Here is a 20,456-nt window from a genome sequence, read left to right as displayed (position 1 = left end):
GAGTGATGAGATAAAAGGGCAGGGAATTGGTGCTAACAATAAACTTTTAGCCATGTTTTCCCCAGATCTCCTTGGAACAATCATAAATAGATCCCATGTGGTGTTCATTTAGCCAACATTGAAATATTGTGCTAGATGTTATGAGAGACACAAAAGAACGTATATCTGATCACGCCTGTAGTTTGTAATCAAGATGAAAAGATAACACATGTGCCTGAGAGTTATATAAAAACTTTGGAGTCAATGAGATAAAATGACTCAAGGCAAACCATAGATTAAAAAAAGAGTGAAGAACTGCTTTCCTACATCCTGTCATTGATGACATTGTTGCCTGTGACTAAGCATGAACTCAATGGCTGAGATGGTAAGTGTACATGGCTTATTGGTGGATCAAAGCAAAATTGTTCTGAGTGAATGACTGAATTGAATACCATTTTCTGAGCTTTTGTGATAGAAACAGAGATTGAATGTACCATTAAGGAAGTATAGGAGTTGAAAAGACGAGAAAACGAGGAAGGACATTTATATACATGTAGGGACTCCAGCTTATTTGGGGAATAGATTTAGAATAAGATATTTTTCTGTAAGCCTGGTAGTTTAAAAAGAGATATTATTAGGCAGTGCACAAGCATAGTTTGTTTGTTCTATGCTGTGTCTGATTCTGGGCCAGATGAAAACTGAGGGAAAACAGCTGGGATTCCTGTGGAAGGTTGAAGAATAGGCTGATAGGACCCCAAGTGGAAGGCTGTTTGTCACTGGTTCTTCAGTGTTGTAGACAAAACCAAAAAGGTGTTATGTTTTAGTTTGGAGGATTTAGATAGGAAAAAATTTTGACATCCCCACTTTAATCAATTATTAACTTAGCTATTTATCTATTCTGATTACTTTTCAATTCATGGTCTTGTCGGCTTGTTGTTTTATCTGTAACCCAAGCCTCCATCTCCTCTTGACTAACTGATCACAGAAGACTTCAACTGGCCCTCTCCCTTTGTTTATTTCTGCCCCACTCTCTCAAATCAGTGTGTACTATATGAGCAATTTTGAGTAACAGCAAATCAGATCATGTCAGTTTTTCTCCTGAAGAACTTTTAATAATTGATATTGTTCTTTGAATCCATCTCAGACTTTTTACCATGACACCTACCTGGCCCTGTAGCAGTTGTGCCCTGTCTCTTCTCTAGCCTCATTGCATGAACAGTACCTATGCTCTAAGTCTCAGCTGTAGGATTGGCCATATCTTCTCTCATCCCAGGAACTTTACCTATGGGATTCTTTTTGACAAGAATGCATCCTTCCCCCACCCCCATCAACTCCTGTGCATCTAAAGAGCAATTCTTAAAGGGAGACTTCATTGACTCCTTGAACTGTTAAATACTGCATTACAGGTCTTGGAGAGACATCGGTTTTTGGTCTTACTTGTGGTTATTCAATGCCATTTTTCCAAGAGATACTTGGGGTACAACTGGTGACCTAGATAGGCAAGGAATTGTGAAAGTTACATTCTGGCAGTTATACAAATAGATGAGTGTGATAAATAAATTACATATCAAGTACTTGGCATAGATAAAAGAGATAGTGGTTATATGGTGAGGAAGATCAGGAATGTTAGATGAGGGGAGCATTGCAATATTGCAAAAATGGGTGGTGTTTCTCCATACCATATACAAATTGAGATTTAATACAGTTTTAAATGTGAAACCTTGAACTGTACAGTGATAATCTTATCTGAAGCCTGGCTTGGGATGTTAAATACTCAAATGTTCAAGAGACCAATGAACCAAATTATATTGTTACATTCATTCAGAATTCTAAGGCAGATCCATCAGAGTACTCATACGTGCTCCACTCCCCTGATGGTGTAGCCATGCTGTCAAACTGTGGCTGACCTGGTGTGACTCCACTGAAGTCATTCATAGAGAAAGGGGATTCCTCTCCTTTTTCCTGTCTCTTGTGAGAATCCAAGAGGGTTCAACAGTGCTAATTAGACTGTCAAGAGGGTCCAGGGGCTTCCTGGTAGTGATTCTGGAGGTCTCTAGTCTTCTGACAAAAACAAAACTACTCTGTTCCAGAGCAGATAAGGCAGAGACTTGATATCGTAGCTCATGGATTTCTCTCTCTCTCTCTCTCTCTCTCTCTCTCTCTCTCTTTCTCTCTCTTTCTCTCTCTCTCTCTCTCTCTCATGCACACACACAGTTTCTCTTCCTGTCTACCCTCCTGAAAAACAAACTGCTTGGCTCCTGGGCAGCACAGCTTTACACTGGAAAAGGCAGCCTTGCTTGACAGAGCAAGAGCATCACATCCTCCCGCTGCTCAGAGCAGCTTGTGCTGTACTCCCCTGCAGGCCAGGTTGGCCCATAAACGGCTGTCTCGTATCCTGGAATCACTGTCTCCAGAAGGACTTGCTCTATGGTTTCGTTCACATTCTAATCTATGCACCACTTCCTCTCTTCTCCAGCAAGTTCTCACTCTGGCCTTGACCTTACACGTCTTTTCATGCTGCTTCATTGATAACCCCATCATTTGGATCAATAGCAACCACTGTGGGCCTGGGGATGATGAACAGAACAGAATTCATGGGGCAGTGGGAGGAACAGAAGATGGGGGTTCTGAAAGGGCCTTTGGTCCCCTTCTAAACTACTTTAGAGAGGCCCAGCTTCAAGCAGGGGCTCCTATCTACCTCTCCTTCCTTCCATCTCAAAAATAGAAATATTTGAACTGACCCAGTAAGGAACTGACCCGGGGCAATCGTGGAATCAGTTGGCAGTTGGACATCTTGCAGGGTTCTGATTACTCCTCATCTAGATGATAGTAGCCTCTAATAAGTATCCCTAACTCCTGTGGTCACCCAGCACCACCCGTCTTGCTGCATTCTCTAAGTCGAAGTTAATGAAAACCATTTAAAATCTTAAGCTTGACATTCAACAGTGCAACGCCCATCTCCCTTCTGGGTTCACACAGTGCTAGTTCCCTTAGCATTTCTTATGTGCTGACCAAACCTGCCTGAACGTAATTCCAAACCATAGATATAGCATGGGATGCTGTTCTCCAGATTTTGCTTATTCCGTTCCTCTTGCCTTGAAATCCTTTTCCCTTCTCCTAGGCTTCTTTACAATTTGCCTGTCTATACAGGCTCAGCTCAATTGTCATTCATAAAAATCACTTTTCCTTCCTATGGATTGTCATCATCCATATTATTTTACTAGATATTTATTTTTATTATATTTATTATTATATTTACTAAATATTTATTTCTGTCTGCATTTGCTCTCTTGCAGTTTTCTAAGCTACCTGCTTTAGTGCGTGTTTTCATCACCCAAAGCCTAACATAATGTATTGCACCGAGTAGGTATTTAACAGTCTTGTTGGATTGATGGGTGAATGGATAAAATGGAAACTTCTTCCCAATGTTTGTCTTTAAAAGCAGTTTAATAAAAGCTATTATGACACTAGCAATATGGTCTTTTTAAAATAGACTTTTAACATAGTACAAGTTTACCTTAAACTTTACCAATAGATATTTTTCATTGGAAATGGTATGAGAGATTACAATATAACAATTCCTTGCCTTTAATATAGTCACTCCTATGACATGAATCATAATGTCTGGATAGGAGTTTAATTATAAATTTTATCGTTAAAAACAGCAATTATTTGCTTATATTTGAAATACTTTATCCAGAGTGAGATGCAAGAGTATACATATTATTATAGAATCACATTCATTACATATCAATCTAGAGCAATTATAATGGCGTGCATGTGTCCCCGTGTCCCTCTCTGTGTTCTGCTTTTTACTCCAGTGCTTTCAAGGTTTCAGTTGAACTGAACAACAAAACCTCATTTTCTCCTGGCTTTTGATTTTATTGAAGGAAATCATAACTCATTAGTTTGTAGCTAAGCAAAAACCTCTGTGTCCTACATTTTGAAGCAAGTTTTCCACCTTGTGGAAAATTAGAGTAAGCCATATCAACAATTTTAAAAAGAAATTAGGGCAGTGCCCTGCTTGTCTGGGGACCATGTTCTCTTGCTTGAGTAGTTGTCCTGGTGCTGGACCATGCGATGGTCCAAGGCACTGCTTGCCATCAGCTGTTTTGATGTTGCCATGATATCTGCCTTTTCCCCAACTGCTTCAGGAAATCCACTGCGCTCTGTAGTTGGCAACATTCTTATTATTGTTTTGAAAAGACTAGTCTCGAATGGAGATGGCTTACTTTTATATGGAATTGAACTTATCAATTTTAACTTTGGTTACATTAAATCAAAGTTTTCACATTTCAAAACAGTAATCAGATGCAGAGGTGGAATTTAATAAAAATAATCTCATCTTTCAATTTTATTTATTTAAAAAAAATACTTATTTGAAGAGGTAAAGTTATAGACAGAGAGAGATGGAGAGAAATGTCTTCTACCCACTGGCTTATTCCCCAAATGGCCCCAATGGCCAGAGCTGAGCCAGTCAAGAGCCAGGAGCCAGGAGCCAGGAGCTTCTTCCAGGTCACTCATGCAGGAACAGGTGCCCAAACATTTGAGCTGTCATCTACTCCTTTCCCAAGCCACAAGCAGAGAGCTGGATTGGAAGAGGTGCAGCTGGGACATGAACCAGCACCAATGTGGGATGCTGGTGCCATAGGTGGAGCTTAGCCTACAACGCCACAGTGCCAGCCCCTTCAATTTTACATCTTGAAACATGTTTGAACTTAGATTTTCATTTCTAGGACATCTAAATACTATTTTTTACTATATTTTGGATTCAATAAATATTGAGACATGACTAGTTGGATCAAGCAGAAATGATTGGCCCAAGAAAGGGATCAGGGCCATGTTGTTGAGGTCATGCAAAACAGAACAGACTCAAGACTGAATAATGAGCTAGGAAGTAAGGAACTGAACCAGGGCAATTGTGGAATCAGTTGATAGAGTTGGGCACCTGAAGCACATTATTCATGTGAACATTTATTGTGTACCTACTGTGTGTCAGGTGCTATATAATGTGCTAAAGTTATAGGCTGAGCAAGACAAACATGATCCTGGCCTCATAGAGCAATATTTAGAGTCTGGAAAAGAAACAGATAAGAAACAATCATGCATTAAATACTGTGAAGGAGTAAGATGAAAATGTATACTAGAGAGACCCAAACTAGTCTGGGAAGGCAGCAAAACGTTCCCATTGAAAATGGCACTTAATTGCAGAACTGAAAGACGGGCAGATATTTCTTGGGCGAATATGCAGGAAGGAAGAATGTTCTAAGGCAGTGGAAACATCTTATTAGGGGGCCTAGAGTTGAGGAAAGGCATTGTTGCATTGCAGAAAGGCAGAGGGGTAGGTATAGGGAAGAAAGTGTGACAAATTGTGTCTGTAGAGGTTTGACCAAGTCAAATAGTTAGGCAAGCTCAGAAATTGACCAGGTGGCCTTTTGCCTTGGGAGGCCCACTCAGTGGTAAGAAGTAATATTTTGGTGGAGAAGAGCGACAGCTGTCTTGCATTCTGTCCTTTTATACAGAGCAGTGAAATGTGAACCAGCCTTAGGGATTCATATAGGTAAACAGGACAGAGCCCTACTCATTCATTGGGGGTCCAGGCAGGTAATCACCTTTTGGAAAGAGACTGAGTTACTGTGAAGTGAGTCATCAGGTTCAAGCCACAGGGATAAAGCTGAAGACTGGTGTTATGGAAGAGGCCAGTGTACTATGGGAGCCCCAGGGAACCTGGAAGTATTTCTAGGTCTGAAAAGCCACTCAGGAACAGTAAAGGGGCTCAGATAGCCTTACGAGACTCCTGAATTTGGTATTGCAAAGAATTTGGCTTTGAGCTGTAGGTTCTTTGTATCTAGCTTCTTCTATTGGGTTTAGTTCAAGGATTAGACTATGGGTGTACTTGTGAGAAACTGGAAGAGAGCTGGAGAGAAAAGGGAGTGCAAGTGCCACCCTTCTGTTGTGTGTGGGTCTTCACATTACCAACCTTGACAAGCTCGGAAAAGCATCTCTACAACTGAGCAGAATAAAGTGTTTTTCTTGAAAGCCTACGTAGCACATGCCTAAATCCCACACCACCTATTGATGAGATCTATTTTGCATTCACCCACCATTTCATTTGATTTGTTCCTTTCCCTTGATATCTTTGTTATTAAAAAAAAAAAAAAGTAGTTTGGTTTTTCCAGATTTGGGAAATTAAATGCAAACTGTGATCTTGGTTGGAGATCACTTACTGATCATAGAAATGATTCAGAATAGGAAGGCATGCTCAGTGCCACCAAGGAAAGGAAAGCAGATTTAGTGAAGTGATATGGTTGAGCTGCTTATGGCTCACCCTGAATACTGGGGAAGAAAATGTAACTCTCAACTCTTTTTTTCCTGAAATTTTCCACTCCAACCCCTTCACTTCCAATTAATATTTGGCATCATATAGAAAATAATTTTAATTTTAAACCCCATTTTGAGTAACTTCCAGAAAGTTTCAACTCACTATAGATAAAACTTGCATCAGGATGCCTTTGCATGACCTTGGCCATGGATCAGGAAGTCACATATATGTGCTATACCACATGCTCAGCAGCCCAAAGGTTGCTAAGAGGTTTTCTGTGGCCAGCATTGTAATACAGTGGATTAAGCTGCAGCCTGTGATGCCAGCATTCCACATGAACACCTTTTGAGTCCTTGCTGCTCCAGTTCCCATCCAGCTCCCTGCTAATATGCCTGAGAAAGCAGCAGGATATGGCCCAAGTGCTTGGGTGCTCACTTACTACCCACATGGGTGACCTGAATGACTCTGGGCTTCTGGCTTCAATCTGGGCCCTGTCTGGCCACTGGGGAGTGAACCAGTGAATGAAAGGTGTCTCCCTCCCCGTCCCTCTCTCCCCCTCTCTTCCCCTCCCCCCCAGCCCTCTCTTTCATCTACCTTACCCCCATAACTCTACCTTTCAGATAAATAAATCTTTGGAGAAAAAAGTATTCCAAAAAATAAGAGGAATTGCAATCAATATTTAGTATTCTGTAACAGACAAGCTAAAGAAAAAATATCCATGCTACAGGGAATATTTTTCATTGCTACTTGTGGCTTCTGAATGAGAAATGTTTCCATACTGGAGTTACTGTTTAATCACACCTGAAGTGCTCTACCCGCTATCTGCTTTTCCTTTGGTTGGTGGAAACCAAAGGTGTGCTTGGCCCTGTGGAAGCCCATAGAGTCTTTGCTGTAATTTTTTTGGGTGGCTTCCCCATGCCTGTACTCATCCACGCTCTGATGAAGCCTTGCAGACCCTCTGCAAACCTCCCAGCATGTTCTCTGTGCAGCCTTCTCGTCTCAGGATCCCCGTCTTTGGAACTCCAGTTGCTTAGGCCCTCCACCCTCAGATCTTTCTACCCTGCTCAGACCCTACCCACTCATCTGCATTCCTCTTACATTGCCACCTAGACCCTCTGCAGCTATAAGCTAGGGCAAACATGTGGCTCACCTATTTGTTCCCATCTTTCAGGCTTCACTGCCTTTGGTTACCTCCTGTCCAACATCTTGAATACCAATGTTTCATTTATATTTGTCTTATTTTTGTTGTTGTTTCAGGCATGAAATCCAGTCCTGTTAACTTTATCTTGAGTGGTTGCAAAATCCTTCCATGACTATTTTAAAGTTGTTAAACTTATGTTCAACACTCACTCTTTGAGGACCCACTCCCTCTGATAACAAACCTATGGAGAGTAATTGGTGTGGGTATTTGGCTTATTGGTTAAATGTCTAGTTAAGATGCCCATGTCACATATTGAAGTGTGTGGGTTTGAGTCCTGGCTTAACTCCTGATTCAAGCTTCCTGCTAATGCAGACCCTGAGTGGCAGTGGTGGTAGCACAAGTCACTGGGTCCCTGACCCCAACATGGGAGACTGGGATTGAGCTCCTGGCCCAGTCTGATGTGTTGTGGGCATTTGGGGAGTGAACCAATGGATAGGATCTCCCTCTCTCCCCACTCTCCCCTCTCTCTCCCCCCTCTTCCTCCCTCCTTCTCAGAAAAGATAATCTGTATTCAATAGTAAATTTTTATTTTGTGGCAAACTGAAATGAAATGATTGTTGTAATTTTATTTAAAATTTTTCTGTTATTAATTTTATAGTTACTTATCTCTGCAAAGAAGTTTTTAAAATGAAAATCTCACAAATCATTTTCAAATTAATTAAATTTTTATGTACCCTAAGTTGAGTAGTTAATGACATTGCTAGAGTTACATCTTTACAGACGTCTTACATGGTTATTCATTTGGCTTTGCATAATTTTGGTGCTTAAAAATATCTTACATATTTTTGTGGATTTTTATATAGTTCATAGACAATGGGAATTGCACCTACTAATACCAAATGGATAAAACATCCCTGACTTCTTTTAGAGTTTAAACTACTAGGAGCTACCGGTTATAGTAGCTTTAATATCACCCCAACTGTGGTCACTGGACTTGGGGAGCCCTTTGTTTTCCCAAATAGCAGTATGGCACTTTGACAACTCCCATATTTCCCACTGTTAGGTACTAGACAAAAACAGGTTTGTCTCTTATGCCAAAACTGTGGTTTTTATCCCAGGCGAAACAGTTTCTTCACCAGCTCAAAAATTCTCCCCTCCTGGGGGCTCTGTGTTCAATCCTGAATGAGTGATTCTCTCCCCCCTCTACTTGAAAGGGACCTCTGGCATTGTCTGGAGACGTTCTGAGTTGTCACATTTAGAGTGGGGGGAGGACTGCCACAATTAGCACTGTTATAAACATCCAACAGGGCTCTGGACAGCTCCTCACAACACAGAATATTCTGGCCTTCAAGGTCAACAAGTGACAAGGTTGAGAAATACTGTCCTATGTCAATGACAGCTCAGTGAACAAAATTCTTGGGCTTGCCTGCTGCTTTTGCTATTGTTGCCTCGTTTGTTTGTTAGATTTTTGTTGTAGTGAACTCCTACAATCCCTGTCATCCTAACTCTGAAAGGAACTACCATGACATTTTTAACACATCTAGGTCAACATACAGTGTATCCAAGAAGCAAGCTCTTGCTTCCAGAAACTCTGATTGCTGACCGTTGAACGACTGCAGGCTGTGACTCTGACCACCAGCAGTTTAACGTACATCAAGACTGGACATACAGGCCTGTTGAGTCCTGGAGACTGTTTCTAGATGACATTTTTTTTTTCTTTACAGCTTCCTTGACTAGTCAGTTAGATCCAACTTTGCATAGCTCACCCTGCTATCACCGTGGTCCATCACCATCCATTTTCAGTATCACTAACACAGATACTTTGTAATCAGTAATTACTTTTTATTTGTCCTAGGAATTGTAATGCTTCCCACAAACAAGGAGAAATTGTGTGGAAAATTCAGTGAAAACACATGAGGTAGCATTGAATCCTTCTTTGAGATTCATATCCTAATTAAGTCTAACTCGTAATAGACTTGCCTGCTTAGAAATGAAGAACCTCATCTGAGTTAATTAGCAAAACCATTGTCTGCCAATACACATCCCCCTCTTTTTTCTTTTATGTTCTTATTCAATATGGAAATAACCAATACCATATTCTCTTTGCTGTATTCTGATTGTGACAAGTTTTGCATAAAGAACTACATGCATATAGACAAGTTTTGGAAGCATCTGTAGCTCTTCCTTGGGTTTCATACATTTGACTTGGATTGTGTTTTAGGGTTTCCCAAACATGTTAGGTTAATTCATATCTATGGGACCTTTGCTTCTGTTGTTCAAACTGAAGTGCTTCTTCCCCTTCATGTGATAGGAAAGTGCCTGTCCTATTTTAATCAACTTAAAGAGTCATCTCATCTAACAAACCTTTCCATATCTTTTTCTCAACTTGGGCTGCGTTATTCTTTTATGGACCAGAAGCAGGTTGGACTTCATGGATGGGTCCCTTCTTCCTTGAAGAAAATTTAAAATTTGTATTTTATGATTTAATTGGTATAATGCTGAATATATTAATATTACATGTTAAAACTTTTCTCTACCTGAAAGTTAATGTTTTCTTCTGATTTTTAAAAGAAAGTAAAACATTTTCACATGCTCCTAAAGAGTATTGTGGGTCTTGAACTTGTTTATGGTCATGCAGTTCTTTATGCAAAACTTGTCACAATCAGAATACAGCAAAGAAGAGAATATGGTGTTGGTTATTTCCATATTGAATAAGAACATAAAGAAAAAAGGGGGGATGTGTAATGGCAGACAATGTTTTTGCTAATGAAGTTCTTCATTTCTAAGAAGTTCTTCATTTCTGTCTACTGTACCCAACAGATGCGAGATTCCTACCCTAAGAGTTAGGCACTCCTTTGTGCTACCATTTTCCCTCTTACATTAGTAGCTATGTTGTGTTATGCTTGTTTATATATTTACTTTTGAGTCTTGAGATCTGTCAGTCCCTGGAATACAGGGTATTTGACTAGTTCATTGCTTCTAGTCATGCCATATGGGATAATTGGCACGAATTAGTGTCTCACAAAGAAAGAAAGAATAAATGAATAAATTAGGTGGTTTGTTCTGGTATTTTAAAACTTTGGTGCCCAGAAACTCAAATTCATGAGAACACAGCAGGCTGGGGTACACAAGAATCCCAGTGGCTGCCTTATGCAGTAATCCCTCAAAGAGCCTGGTAATGACCGCTTCTGAGAAGATGGAGAGAGGCCTGTTTTTCCTCATATTCTAAGTACAACTTTAAAAAAAAAAAAACAAACCAGGGCATTATGCATAAAACAAACAAAAGCAGACCCTGGGAGCTAGGGAGAAAGGCGGGCAGAGTGAGGGCCTCTGACCATGAGGAACAACACAGTGGTGAGTTCCCAGGATTTTCTTTCTGACTCCTTTATCCCAGACTGGTATTGGAGAAACTGGCAACTAGGAACATCAATAGGAGCAGACCAAAACCAGCCCCCGAAAAAGGCAGCTTATTGTGCATAGCGAGTCCAGAAAAGCCCAACAAGCTGGAAAGCTGTTCGATGAGAATCCCTTGCCTGCAGCCACACACTCAGGAAACGCTGAGACCTCATCTCTACCCCTGCCAGGACAGCCCAGGGGAGAGCCTGGAGTCCCACCCTTGCCAGGCATGGGGAGGCTCCCAGACTCCTGCTGGGGTTGTGAGAGAGAGCCTCTGGGGATTTTATTTCATGCTGGGCAGAGCTGAGACTCCCATTCCAGCAGGCACAATTGAGGCACCACTCCCCCTCCTCACTAGGATGCTATGGGAGGAAGCCTAGTGGAAAGTCAGGCCAAGGCCACTTCCCCACATTGTTGGTGGAGACCGTGTGTGAAGTTGTAACAGGCGCCTCTCTCCCTCCCTACTACTGTGGTTTCAGTGGAGGTCTCCTGGCGCCCGGCCTCCACCTCTGGCCCACCCCTAACCAGCTAGTTTAGGAGGTCAAGTGGAGAACCTGGCTTTTGAGCCTCCTGTGGCAGTGACAAGGTCACATTTTCACCTTCATTCAGTGGCTCACTGTCAGGGAAGGTCTGGCCAAGCAAGACTTAAATAAAATCATGAGCCCTATAACAACCCCAGGGTTCACTCAAAAATAAGTCTTCCTATGAAGAATCAGGAAGATCTCAAACTGAATAAGATCAGCAGCGAATGCCAATGCCGAGATAATAGAGATGTTAGAATTGCCTAGCGAGAATTAACACAGCAACCGTTATACAAATGCTTCAATGAATGCCTCCAAACGTAGGTGAAACGGATGAAAAATTCAAAGTCCCAGCAAAGGGAGTTTCAATTACTGTGGCTTTGTAATGTATTTTGACTTTATAAAATGTTGTACTTCTGCTTTGTTCATTCTGTTCAGGATTGCTTTGGTTATTTTTTTCTGGTTCCATGGGAACTTTAGCATGTTTTCTATTTTTGTGAAAAACACCACTGAAACTTTGCTATGTATCGCATAAGATATGTAGATCACATTGGGTAGTATGGACATTTTAAACAATATTTATCCTTCTAATTCATGAACACAGAATTTCTTTCCCTCGTTCTGTGTCTTCAATTTCTTTCACCAATATTTTATAACTTTCTTTTAAAGATCTTTTACCTCCTTGGTTAAATTTATTCTTAAATATTATGTTCTTTTGGATATTCTTTTGAGATTTTTTTTTTTGGATAGCTCATTGTTAGTATATAGAAATGACATTGATTGTTTTATGATAAAAAGTTTTTCTAAGGCTGTGTGTGTGTGTGTGTGATCAAAGAAATAAGCCATCTTCTACCTTAGTAAACATTGCTAAATCATTCTTTAAAATGGTTGTTTATATCTTTGTCAAACAAATGGTTAAGAATTTTATACTACTCTAGTTTTAATGATCTGTGATTACTTTAAAATTTACTATATATGGGTAAAATGGCCATATATTACCATTTGATTATTGTTTATAGCCCTTGCCTGTATTTCTGTTGAACTAGGTGTTGTTTTTATTTTAAAAACAAAGTTAAAAGCGTTTATTACTGCATTTTGATCAATTCTTGATGCTGTCAGACTTTCTTAAAATTTCATAGGGGGGCCGGCGCTGCGGCTCAATAGGCTAATCCTCTGCCTGCGGTGCCAGCACACTGGGTTCTAGTCCTGGTCGGAGCGCCGGATTCTGTCCCGGTTGCTCCTCTTCCAGTCCAGCTCTCTGTGGCCCGGGAGTGCAGTGGAAGATGGCCCAAGTGCTTGGGCCCTGAACCCGAATGGGAGACCAGGAGAAGCACCTGGCTCCTGGCTTCGGATCAGCGCGGTGTGCTGGCCGCAGCACACCGGCCGCAGCAGCCATTGAGGGGTGAACCAATGGAAAAGAAAGACCTTTCTCTCTCTCTTTCTCACTGTTCACTCTGCCTGTCAAAAAAAAAAATTTCATAGAGGTAAATTATTTCAGTATTGATTGTTTTAACTTTCATAATCTATTAATGATAATATTTTCTTATAAATTTTTTATTTTATAAGTTGGTATTCCATAATTAATATTTAATTTTATTTTGTCTTGACATTTTTTTTACATTTTAAAATTCATGTTGAAAGTCAAGATTTGGCATAATAGGGTGATAAATATTTGTATTCAGTTATTGAAATTAAAGATTGACAAGAAAGCTCTGATTAAAATCTTTATACTAGTAAAATATATATAAAATATCAGTAAGGAAATTAAAAGGCTAATAGATGACTGGAAGAAAATAATTGCAAAGTATTTATCTGATAAATGGCTATATCTAGAATACACAAAAACCTTTTTACCTTGAAAAGAATACCAATAATTCAATTAGAAAAGTAAATCTATTTGAGAATTTCATAAAAATATCAGTATTAAGTTTTCCCACCATTTGCTGAAAAGTCTATCATTTCTTTATTAGACTGCTTTTGCATTTTTGTCAAAAGTCCATTGACCATGGCTACGTGCACTTATTACTGGACTCTATTTTGTTTCATTTGTTTATCTTTATACCCATATCTCACTGTTATGAATATTGCAACTTTGTTTTGGCTATTCTAGGCATTTGCATTTCCATGTGAATTATGTAATTGGCTTGTCAAGCTCTACAAAAGTGCCTTCTGAAATTTGATTGGAATGACAAAGAATGCTTTATGAAAATATTTTAAAGATTTATTCTAGAAAAGGTTGAAGAAAACCTTAGAAAAAGTAGAAATGAAAGACATTAATTCATGATCTTTAATAAAAGTACTGTTGACATTTGAAATAGACAATCTTTGTGTTGTCCCCCCATCACCGTCCACAAGAACTGATGGTAGTGATGATACCAAAACAGAACAAATGGAAACTAATAAATACCAAGAACAGATACCTAAAGCATGTGTAGTAGTCCTTTGAATGGAGAATAAAAGCAATGGTGGAAAAATTCTTTTCATCTGACCTGGAAAAAAAAGCCTAAAATCTATACCTCATTGCTTTTGATAAACAGAACCAAAATTAACTGATCTTCCAATACCAAATATTTTCAGTTCAAAGCAAAACACTGGTGTTCTAATAAAATATTTAATAAAAATTGGCTGTTGCCCAGCTCCTTAATTCTTGGAAGTGAAGCATTAATATATTTTCTTATATGTTTTGCACTTGGATCAGTCACATACCTGGGTGGAGTACCCAGAATGAGAAATCAGTGATGTATTTTTTAAAATATTTATTTATTTGAAAGACTGAGTCACAAAGAGGCAAAGGCAGAGAGAGAGGTCCTCCATCTGCTGGTTCACTCCCCAGATGGCTGTAACCACTGGAGCTGTGCAGATCAGGAGCCAGGAGTTTCCACTGAGTCTCCTACATGGGTGCAGGTGTCCAAGGACTTGGGCCATCCTCCACTGCTTTCCCAGGCCGTATCAGAGAGCTGGATCAGAAGTGGAGCAGCTGGGTCTTGAACAGGCACCCATATGGGATGCTGGCACTGCAGGCGGAGGTTTCACCCACTATGTCACAGAGCCAGCCCCATCAGTGATGTATTAACCCAAGGAGGTTAATGCTTGTGTAGCCAAAAGAAAATAATGGTCAAGGAAGAAAGTTAGAAATTAGTGCTTCAGTACTCAAATGTAAGCTCTGAAGGGAAAGGTAAGGATATAGCAAACAAAGCCTTAGGTTGCAAACTGGAAGGATTAGTCACAGGTAGGGAAGATCCATGCAGGATGGACAGTAACAAATGCTTTATACAAGAACTGTTTCATGGCATGCAGGCAGTTTATTGGGTTAAGTCATTGTGCAGTAATAGGTAATTAGAATGCCATTCACTATAGCAGTGTGCACCAGGGACTCCCTACCTGGTCACTTTGCCTCTGAGACTATTCATGGCTATTCTGTATTATTTGCTTTTCACTGAAGTGACTATTAGTCTGCCTTGACTGTATTGCAGATTACAATTTTGCCTTGTTTGTATGCAGACTGCTTATCTAGAGGGTAGTTGATATTTTTATTTACGTACCTAAGGGACTTCTCAATATACGGCTTTTATACCATGCAACCTATTTCTATTTCAGCCTGGACAGTTTTAGACGGTGCAGTCTTGCTACATGGTGTGAGAAATGGCTGTAGGAAACAACACTCAACGAAGTTATTCCATCATCCCGTGTTTTATATTTGTTGAGGTACGTATACTTTTTAAATTTTATAGAAAAATTGGAGTAACAGTAGCAGTTTTTATACTGAGAACTCGGATTATTTTTTAAAAAGTATCTGATTGTATGTTTCATTAAAATTTGATAAATATTGATAAAGAATAAACTATGCAAAGTGTTTCTTAAGTAGGAAGCCATGGCATAAGAAAGCTTCAAAATTCATCCTTGGAATACAACATAATTGCTTTATAATACTTTTATTTTTAATGGTGATTTGAAAGCATTAACTATGAAAGAAAATGCAGTATTTTAATTGTTTTTTTAAAAGTGAAAGCCATTTTTCAGGAATTCAATAATTCAGGCTCTTTATATGATGTTAGTTCATGAGCTTTTGCCTTGGAGCCTTTTGAGTTGATTATCTCTATTGGGCATTTTTCTTTAGTGAGGTATTGGGAGGTTGTGTAATGTGTGATTTCTCTGGGTCATAAATTTGTTGAGTTTCTCCAGCTTTGTGCCTTCAAACAGTTTCTCCATGATCCTCTGAGGGTTAAATTTCATGCGCCCCTCCCCTCTGTCCCTCCTCCTCCATAATGTTTGCTATAGAGGGAAAACCTTAGGGAATTTGGAATCATGTGATCCAAAAGAGAAAAAGAAAAGCCTGCTCTCTAGGTAGTCACAGAATAAGGTGTTGATTTCTCAGAGATATTACTGTTTTTGTCTTCTCAAGGAGATAGGTATCTAATGGATTGCTTTTTGCTCTAAAGATGAGAATTAAAATATAGCAGTGGGAAGAGCTGAGAAGTGCATGCCCAGGCTTCCTGTCTGGGTAACTGGCTAGATAATAATCACATCCTGATAGCCAGCTGTACCGTGTTCTATGTTATGGTACCTTCTGGCTCTGTGTGAGAGGAACATGGATGTTGATCCATTATCCATGTGAAAAAAAGGAAGCTTGCTTTAAATCACGGTTTATATTGGCAGAAAAATACTTTCAGTACCTCAGTTAATGATATACGGTCTATGAATCATTTCGCCAAGCATATTTGTGTTTTCTTCCTTGAAATAACTTTACCTATCATTATATTCAGACAATTTTGAGCATTCTGAATTTTGATCAAAGATGGATATTTGGCTATTCCTTGAGTTTACATTATAAACATCATTGGGTGATTTTGACAAATACAATTGATGGCTTATTCTCTGGTGATGCTGGTTAAGCTGTTTGTATCACAGGAAATGTTGGGGTAGAGATGTTATTATAAGTCAAGGTACAAATATAGACTCAATCAAAGCTACACCTCTGAAAGAGTAAAGAACTCATCTTTGAACAATAAACACATATTTTTAATGTTATTCTTTAGCTTGCTATACAATGCCAAAGATAACCCCACTCAGCAAATAACTATGTAATTTTAATTTGGATTCTAGTTTCTATTAATCTGTTGAAATTGTGATAAGGGAAATAGATTCCTTTTCTTGTTGCTCATGTAGAAAGTGCAAAAGGTATAGCACCATCATTTTCAATGTGTTATTTCTCTTTTGTTAGAAACAAATTGAAATTTTAAAGTAAGTTGGGAAATTGGGGAATAAGTCATCTGTCATCTTCTTTATCCTCCTAGCAGCAATTTTGTTTTAAATCTTCTTAAAACTCGAACAGGAACCAAGCCTCAAAGTAAAGTTTAATTTATTGTTGGACACTGCAGTCTCTGGGGGTTTTCAGCCTCTGCTCTATAAATGATGAGCTTGGCTGGGAGAGTAGCAACTAGAGATAAATTAGTTCTTCTGCAGCTGACCTTGACGTACACATAAATATAAGTCTAAATATCTGGGAGAGGAAAGAGGGTTTATTCTTCTTCCTACTGTGTTGTCGTTCTTTATACAGATGCATAAACTATATATCAGCAACTTCTCTCAGAAACTGACAGGAGAGAGAAAGAGAAAGTGAAGTAGAATAAAGTAGAGATTGAGAGGGAAAGAGGAGAATCTCAAAGTGGCTTTCATGATTTGCATGCATTTCATTCATCAAACACCATTTACCTACATTATTCTAGGCACTATACCATGGCTGTCAGAAAACATGGCCAAAAACAATCATGCTTAAAATGTCACTTTGATCAAAGGATATCTATTTCCACTGTTGGCTTTTAATTATAAAAGAATTCAAGCACATATAATAATAATAAAACATACATCTCTGTACCCACCATCAGGACCAAATCTTAAAATTTTGCCATATGTGCTTCAAATACTTCTTTCAAGGAAAACAAAATGTTGCAGATATGGCTCCAGCCCAACTGACTTGGATCCAGAAATAAATATATATGTGAGTCAGGGGCTTCTTTCCCACACATGCATTTTCCCTGCATGTGTTTTCTTACATGTGTATATATTCATAAATAATATTTAATGGAAATGTTAGATAAATGATAGCATGCTGAACTTTCCTTTTACAACTTGCCTTTTCCATTCAACATTATGTTTCTGAGACTTATCCAGACTGACAGCTTGTCATTATAATTGTTGCATTTTATCCTATTGTGCAAATATACCTACAAGGGACAACTTGGATCTTTTGTTGGTTGAATATATTTTTCTACCCTTAAAAATGTTTTGCAGAAAATATTATTTATATCTCAATGTGTAGATGTATACAAGAACTCCCTTGGATTGGTTTAACAATACAATTGTTACATTTTCTAGTTGTTTATTATTGAATAATAGGAATAACACTTTCATTGGCATATCAATTTATTAGAATTTTTTTCAAATTCTTAGCTTTATGAGTGTATCTGTATATTTCTTGGATTATTTATGGAAATTTATATCTTCTGCAGGTAGTAGATATTTTTTCTTAAGTGTTAAGCCCTTAATGGTTTTTCTTGTCATATTGCTTTGGTTAAGATGTTGTGTGTAATATTGGGTAGAGGCAGTAGTACAGAGTATTTTTGTCCTGTTGCTAACTTTAAAGGAATACTTCAGATATTTCACTATCAAGTTAATAAATGTGTATTTTAATTTTTTATGTTCCCTGCTTTCTGCATTGGCATACCTAATTTTATTTAATTCTCCATTTCCTTCCTTTATTGGTTGTTAAAATATGAAGTACATTTTTGCTTGAAAAGTAGAACCACAGACCCACACAGAGAGGAGGCTGGCTGGGGGCGGGTGGGGAGAGAGAGAACCATTGAGAATCATCTCCCATTCGTCGATTCACTTCCCACATGCCCACAACAGTTGGGACTGAGCCAGGCTGAATCCAGGAGCTAGGAACTCAATTCATTCAGTCCAGAACTTCTATGAAGATGGCAGGGACCTAAATACTTGAGTCATCACGTGATGCCTCCCAGGGTGTATGTTAACAGGACACTGGAATTGAGAGCAGAGTTGGGACTTGAACCTAGGCAGGCCAATACAGGAAGATCTTTAGTAGCAACTTTACTACTACACAATTCATCCACCTCTATAAAGTAGATTTCTAATCTTTAAAAAATTACTCCTAAATATATGCCGTTGAGTTATTAAAAACAGCTTAATCAATAGCTCCTTGATTTTTTAAACAATTAGTGTTCTTTAGCTGCTTTGTGCTCCTTTGTGTCATTCTTGATTTTTTTATATCTTCCTTAAGTTCAATATTATTTTCAGTAGGGCTTCTTTGGATTTATCCTCTATTCATTGGTTTCTTTGCTTACTATTGTTTCTTTTGTTCCTCTCCTCTTTTATTTCCTTAGGAGCTTATCCTTTAGCAGTTCATTCAGTAAATCATAAATGTTCTTAGTATGTATGAGGGTCATTTTAAAAGTTCATGGATAGTGGAATCAAAATAGAGGTTTATTTTGGTGTAAGATATTGATATCCTTGCATAATTTTTCTATGTTACACTTTTTACATGAAGTTTTTGGAGACCCCTTGTATACATGCCTTTCAAAATTTTTCTGCACTGAAATCAACTTATCTTTAAAGTCAGTTTTCATTGAACTTTTTAAAGTTTCTTTGTTTTGAAATTATTTTTATATTATAATTAATTTGGAATTGTAATCTAGCCTGGCAATGAATTCTAGACTGAAAGAGGTTTTTTTCTATCTTCAGAACTTTCATAGTAATGCCATTTTTCCCTTTGGATTTTATTGTTGATGAAAACTCTAATTACTATTCTTAATAAGTGATCTACTTTTCTCTCCTGTTGCCTTTAATTTTTCTTTGATGCTCCGCAGTTTCAGTGGACTAGGTATAAGTGTGAGTTTATATCAGCTAGGGTTTTTTTGTAACTTGAATATGAAAAGGCATTTTGTTATCAAAAAAACTGTCATCACCTCCTCAAATATTCTCCTATTCTCTTTGTTTTCTTGCAATATCACACGTGATCCATATTCACTCTTCTCTTTCTTTCCATACTTTAGGTCTCCTATCTTATAGTTATTTCTTTTCATTTCTGAAAGTTCTGTGTGTTTTTAATATATTTTTGTAGTCATTTCCCATGCTAATGGTCTTATTTCTTTTATGGCTTATAGTAAGTGTACTTATGTTATATTCTTTCCTATTAGTCTACTGTCTAAAATTATTTGCACTTTGACCCTCTTATTAGTTATGTGTGCTGGCTCAGGCTCATGGTGCATTGTTTCCTTGTTGTTTATTGTATTTTTTTTCCTAGGTCATTTAGCAGGGCTGCCTCTTCTGTAGGACTCTTACAGACCTTGGTTTTGAGAGCATCACTTTGGAGAGATTTTGCATAAATGTCTCCCTGAAACTTAGGCTTTGTACTCACAACTCAAATTTGGGCAGTCCAAGGTATACTTCATTAAAGTTCGTCTTCTTTGTAGTTTTCCTTTGCAGGCAGATGGGTGTATATTCAACACTCTTTCTCCAAAGTAGAAAGCAAGCCTCCAAGAATCCTGGTTTTATACAGGAATCACGATTCTTTTTTCCATCTTTCATCATTATTTTAATTGTACATACTTATGAGATACAATGTGATTGAATACTCATTAAATGTATGAAGACAAAATCATGTTGGTTAGCATTTCCAATGCCTTAAACATTAGCAACAATTAAGAAACAGTCATTGTATGATTTTGAGAAGGATGGTATGACATCAATTCTGACTTGAGTCTTCATGTGCTATTTCCAGGAACATTAAAGACCAAACACTATTGCTGAGATTGACATGTGTCCCTTTCTCTACCCTTGCTTAGGTCCATCATGGCATCAGTCTGTTCAATTATCAGCACCTTTTTGTTCCATCTTACCTGTGAATTTGAAAAAAGGAAAGAAAACAACTATCAATAGTAGCTTTTTGCAGTAGAAAGTTGTCTTGCTATTTTTCTGCCATCAATGCATTCACTTAGTCCAGAAACACCTAGTGCCTGTTTTTTCCCCACCGCAATGTGCTCTTTGTCCATTTTGGATTATTTTGCATAATAACTAC

The 20,456-nt window shown here is 38.4% G+C and overlaps 1 protein-coding gene across 3 annotated transcripts in view; it reads left to right on the top strand.

The window, feature by feature from the left end:
* PLPPR1 (phospholipid phosphatase related 1) overlaps positions 1–20,456 on the top strand; it is a 340,049-nt gene that overhangs the window by 153,029 nt on the left and 166,564 nt on the right. For all 3 annotated transcript variants that reach the window (XM_062207867.1, XM_062207865.1, XM_062207866.1), the window contains exon 2: positions 14,957–15,064. In XM_062207867.1, the coding sequence (XP_062063851.1) occupies positions 15,002–15,064 (63 nt within the window). In that variant the 5' untranslated portion in view covers positions 14,957–15,001. The remainder of the gene's footprint in view (positions 1–14,956; positions 15,065–20,456) is intronic.

This window comes from Lepus europaeus, chromosome 12 (genome assembly GCF_033115175.1).
Source record: "Lepus europaeus isolate LE1 chromosome 12, mLepTim1.pri, whole genome shotgun sequence".
NCBI classification, from domain to species: domain Eukaryota; kingdom Metazoa; phylum Chordata; class Mammalia; order Lagomorpha; family Leporidae; genus Lepus; species Lepus europaeus.
Note: the sequence above shows the minus strand (reverse complement) of the source record. Positions and strands in the feature narration are given on the sequence as shown.